At 50.1% G+C, this 5,283-nt stretch overlaps 1 protein-coding gene across 1 annotated transcript; it reads right to left on the bottom strand.

Moving 5' to 3' along the window:
- Positions 1–208: 208 nt before the first annotated feature.
- LOC126516817 (putative nuclease HARBI1) lies at positions 209–2,002 on the bottom strand. Its single transcript, XM_050166920.2, has 3 exons — positions 1,460–2,002; positions 779–914; positions 209–714 (listed from the first exon to the last, which is right to left on the bottom strand). The coding sequence occupies exons 1-3, from the start codon at positions 2,000–2,002 to the stop codon at positions 209–211; spliced, it is 1,185 nt and encodes a 394-aa protein (XP_050022877.2).
- Positions 2,003–5,283: the final 3,281 nt, after the last annotated feature.

Raw genomic sequence — 5,283 nt, forward strand, 5'->3', positions numbered from 1 at the left:
CTTTTTTAACGTCTCTCTTCCACTGTTTCTAAACCTTTTGTTACTGTGACACACCCTGTGAAAATCCGCAATGGATATTTCAGTATTATTCAAAACAAATATTTTTGAAAATGCCTCGCATCCTTCTTATCAAGGGCGACCATTTCAATTTTTCAATGGCATTATGAGGTTTGCCTTTTCACGCCTATGTTGGAGAACTCACCTGACTTTACGGTTGAGCCGCGCGACGAGCCTCCTGTTGCTGCCTCAGCCGACGATGCAGCGCACGCAGGTGAGTCGTACGCCAGGTAGGAGCCGCAGAGAACAGGTTGACAACCTGGCTCCTCATCTGCTTTGCCCTCATCAGCAGCTCTCTGGGCGTTTCTTGGCGGCAGGTGTGGTGCCCTTCAGACACAGGCAAGCGCTGTTGCAGCGGTGGCTGGTTGTCCTCGGCCTCCTCATCACTGTCCTGCAGCTCCGGCTCCCCTGCCTTCAAAGCAGTGTTGTGGAGAGCGGCGCAGGCTGCCACGATTGTGGCTGCATCCTTGGGCTCATAAAGGAGTGTCCGGTACCTTTGAAAGCACCGGAACCTTGCCTTCAAGACGCCAATACCCCTCTCCACAACGTTCCTCATGGAGGCATGGGCCTGGTTGTAGCGCCCCTCCGGAGTGTCAATGCCTGGATGGCCTGGCACAGGTGTCAGCAGCCATGGCTCAAGAGGGTAGCCTGAGTCTCCTGCATGTTGGAAACATAACTGTGTAATATACTTCACTGATTGCAACATGTCTGCAGCACTCACCGAGCACCCATTCTCCACGTCGCAGGTTACGTGTGAGGCGGCCTAACAGTGGTGAGTGCCTCCACACGTAGGAGTCGTGGCAGGATCCGGGGAAACGGGGATCGATGTCCACGATGCGCATGTGGGCATCACACACCTGGAGGGCAGAACAAACGGGCGGAAAATGGTTCAGAATAATCAATTTGAGCTGCAATATTTTCGTACTTCACGTCATGCTGACAGATAAATAGTCTGAATGAAATGTTTTTGTACCAACATGATTTCATAATTCTTTTCCAGACACAGCTGCATTTATTCTCACATTAGTAAAAAGCAATCTCCGAAATAGTCTTGTTTAATTATTCCAAGAAATGTGCAAAAAGCTACATTCACGAGAGATTTGTGAATTAACGCTCATCATAGCCGCCTTGGTTGTTCAATGCGTACTCTTATACCCGTACCGCAAGGGCACTATCGATCGATTTGATTCGGTTCGAAATTATCAACCGCGATTACCTGCCTCCCGCAGCTTAAGCAAATGAGTCAATCTGGACCGACAAATTAAATTCCGAACGGGCTCGATCACGATCGATTGCTTTACGTGGTGCCCGTATTGTACACCCAACGACGGCATTACATAAAACCAATAACCTATATAAAAGATGAAAGCGTGCAAAAAAATGTCAGATCGTGAGTACTTACGATCATGGTATTCAAGGCGTAGAACCCTTTTCTTGACATGAAGCCCGCGGTCTCGCCCGGGCTGAGTCCTTCGGGCTGTTTGATCGCTATGAGCGTCCCGTCGACACAGGCCACTACACCGAGAATGCGGCCGCCATCCGCAAAGGCCGCCTTTGCACTAGCCTTGCCGGCCGTTGTCAACGGGAAGCTCACCCAACCCTGTTGCCGGCCCACCACGGTTATTGCTTCCGCAACTGCGTGAATGCTCTCGCTTACGGAAGCCTGCCCCATGGATACGAATTCTTCGCTGCCGATGGATCTTTGGAAGCTCCCCGTTGCGAAGAAACGGAGAGCACAAAGCACCCTGTCTTGCGTTGTGATGCCACCGGTCCGAAGGCCACCGATGGCGTCTTCCAATTGCTCGCAGAGCCAGCGCACAGTGCGCTTCGAGAGCCTGAAGTGCTCGCGGAACACTTCCTCGGTAAGCTCGTCAAATTCGTCCCGAAAGATGCGTTGCCGAGGCTGCCCGAGAGACTCCAAAAGCGCGACGATAGGAGCGGCCATCGCGACTCGTGAACGCCAAAGAAACCGCCGAACAATGAACGCGATTCTCTGAGCACAACGTGAAACGGCGAGCATTCTCGACAAATGCACTCGGATCAATCAAAATTAAAACAGCACTATTTATATTTATCACAGCGCAGGCGCAACATTTAATTTCACTGTGATCACAGTTGTTTTCAATAATTAACATCGCTAACGTTCGGCGATGGCGGATCGGGTTTTAATCTCGAAAAACTCGAACCCCGCCAGGGCCAGCCATGTTCGGCGACCGACGACATTTTGAGCAGACGACAGGCGCATCGTCTGCTACTAGCGCTGCTATGGCAACGGCCATTCATTCTTCGAAACGAACGCCCTTGTCAACCGTTCCACGCTAGCGGCCGTTTCCCCTCGCTTTTCGAATGATTGACAGAGGTGTGACGTAAGCGCATTTTGTGGTCCCGCCCCGGCGCAATGGCCGCCGTGACGAAACGCGCGGGCGCCAAGGAATCACAAGAGGGCAAGCGAGAGAACGGAAAAGCGAGCTGTTTGCGCGATCGCACCCATGTTCGGGTAACTGATCTATCAATGTTTGAAATTCTTGTTTGTGAAGCTGAAAATGCGGCGGTATGTATAAAGAGCAAATGGTTATCAGTTTATTTAAAAGTACAGCACGAACGGCTACTGCCTCAAGGGGTGTTTGTAGCCGTAAGTGTTGACAGGCTATAGATTTGTCAGCTATGATGGCTACGCCGCCGGATGATGCCAGGGCATCATCGCGATCCTTCCGAAAAATAACATACTGACGTAGGAAGTGTTTATGATTAGATTTCAAATGAGTCTCTTGGACACACAGTACTTTTGGAGTTAGTTCTTTAAGGATTTCTTGGACATCATCGAGGTTGCAAAGCAGGCCTCTGACATTCCACTGAATAATTAATGTAGCCATATTAAAATAAATGTTGTGCTATGTGTCAAAGAGAATGAACTTGATTTAGCTTACAGCGCCCTTTTGAGGCCCTGTAATTGGAGTTTTGTCTTTTCTGGAGCGGTCGACAAAGTCGCGCCGCTCCTTAGGCGTCAACTGCGCCTTCTGACAGGGTGTTGTGTCCATGGCCTCTTGGGAGGCACTGGACACGCGCTCTTGCTAGCGGTGTGTTTTCCGCGAAAGCCTTGTCTCTAAAGACAAGGCCTTGGAGCCCACCGTCCTGGTGGTTGGTGGGCTTGTCTTGACCTCGGAGCTGCGCTGACTGGTGCCAGCACCAGCAGAGGCCTCCACTGTGGACAAATTCGGGAGAGGTAGGGCAGCCTTCGCTGCTCCCACCGTGGGGGCGGGTGGCGTTGCAGCACGCTCGCTATGCGTGGCGCTGGCGTCCGCCAAGTGCCGTTGTGGTACTGCCCCCCGACGCACCACTTCGGCGAAAGATGTGCTCTGTGCAAATGTTGGTGAGATGCGTTGTCTTGCTTCTCTGAAAGTTATGTTTTCTTTTACCTTTATTGTAATTATTTCTTTTTCTTTCTTCCAGACTGCGCATGATCGGGAATATGCTGGGTGACCACCATTACAATTGCTACAACGGGGCTCAGCCTTACAGTCATCTGCAGAGTGGTCATTGGTGCCACATTTCGCGCATGTTAGCCGCCCTCGGCAGCTCTGGGAAGCATGACCAAACCTCTGGCATTTAAAACAACGTCGAGGGTTTGGGATGTACGGTCGTACTCTGATTTTGGTATATCCAGTCTCTAATGTCTCTGGTAACGTGCTAGAGCCAAAGGTAATAATCAGGTGCTTAGTTGGCAGTTCCTTGTTCTCACGTCTAATCTTAATTCTTTGTACACCTATTACGTTTTCATCCTTCCATCCTTCCAGGAGTTCTTCTTCGGTCAAGTCCATCAAGTCTATGTCAGAGATTACGCCTTTGGCCGTATTCATGGTTCGGTGTGCTGTCACACTGACAGGGATGTCTCCAAGTTGTACAAGGTTTGTTAGCTTGTCGTGTTGTGCTTTGTCTTTTAGTTCTAGTAATAGGACCCCCCTGGCCAGCTTCGTGATTTTATAGTCGCCTCCAATGGTCTCTGCGAGATGCTTCGCGACAACGAATGGTGAAATTGTTCTTGCTTTCTTGTCAGGTTTCTCACTGTGGACAACATGAAATTTCGGGAAAGTCTGAGTGCCTTTAAAAAAAATTGAAACGTAGCATCGGTGCGTCCCCTTTAAGAGGGACGATCGGTACACAAGGGGTTGGAAGTGCCCATGAAATGTGTTGAGTATTCAGCGACGATGCCAGTCACCCACCACCGAGCCCAACAAGGGGACACGGCAGGGTATGCGGTGAAGCAAACCCTACCATGCCAACTGTACATCGTCGCTATAACCACATATGTTATAACCAAGGTAGGTCATAGCACACCAGGTTAACCCTCGCCGCCAGGAATGTTGGAAGTTATCAGAAGAAAAAGAAGACAGGAAAGACTAAAAGTGAGAGGGAAAGACGAAGATGTGCGAAGAGAGAGACAGGAAAAGGCGACTGCCGATTTCCCCCGGGTGGGTCAACCCGGGGGTGCCGTCTATGTGAAGAAGAGGCCAAAGAGGTGTGTTGCCTCCGCCGGGTGGCCTTAACGGTCCAAACACCCAGCATCAGCTCAACCTCCAGGATCCCCCTTTCCCCAGACACGGCTAAGCCGCGCACGGCTACACGCGGGAGGGTCTAATCCTCGTGTGCTCGGGTACGTGGTGTCGCAACACACCAAACGCCTGCTGACGCAGACGCCCCTGCGGGGCACTTTGCCGTTAAAACATAACGGTTACATTCATTTAATTTGTTGTTATTTTACCACGCCATAAGTGTTACGTTAAATTTAACACAAGTGAATAACAACAACAAAAACTTTTCTCGTGCAAGTTATATCCAGCAAAAGTATCTGTACCGCCCGCACGGGGGAATGTATCACTGCGCAGCAGCGTGTGGCAGAGAAAAAGAAATGAGCCTCTGTTACAGGCCACCTTCGATTTAAATCAGGACCTACATTCGGAGATAGTTGCGATCGTTTATAGAAAACGTTTACTTACCAGCTACCTGTTGAGATGCCTTCCAACCTTCATCGATTCTTCCGTATCCTATGCGACTAAAAGCAAAAGTGAACACCATGCGATCACCGCAGATGTTCAAATGCTACTGCTCAGTCATTAAGCACAAGAAAGAATGATCTGTTTACTCACCGAGCACTAAGCTTTCAGTCTTCATGATGGTCACAGCTTCCAGAATTCTTCTCGGGCGAAAGTACCTCGTACGCCGAGTTTA

This window comes from Dermacentor andersoni, chromosome 1, assembly GCF_023375885.2.
Source record: "Dermacentor andersoni chromosome 1, qqDerAnde1_hic_scaffold, whole genome shotgun sequence".
Taxonomy (NCBI): Eukaryota; Metazoa; Arthropoda; class Arachnida; order Ixodida; family Ixodidae; genus Dermacentor; species Dermacentor andersoni.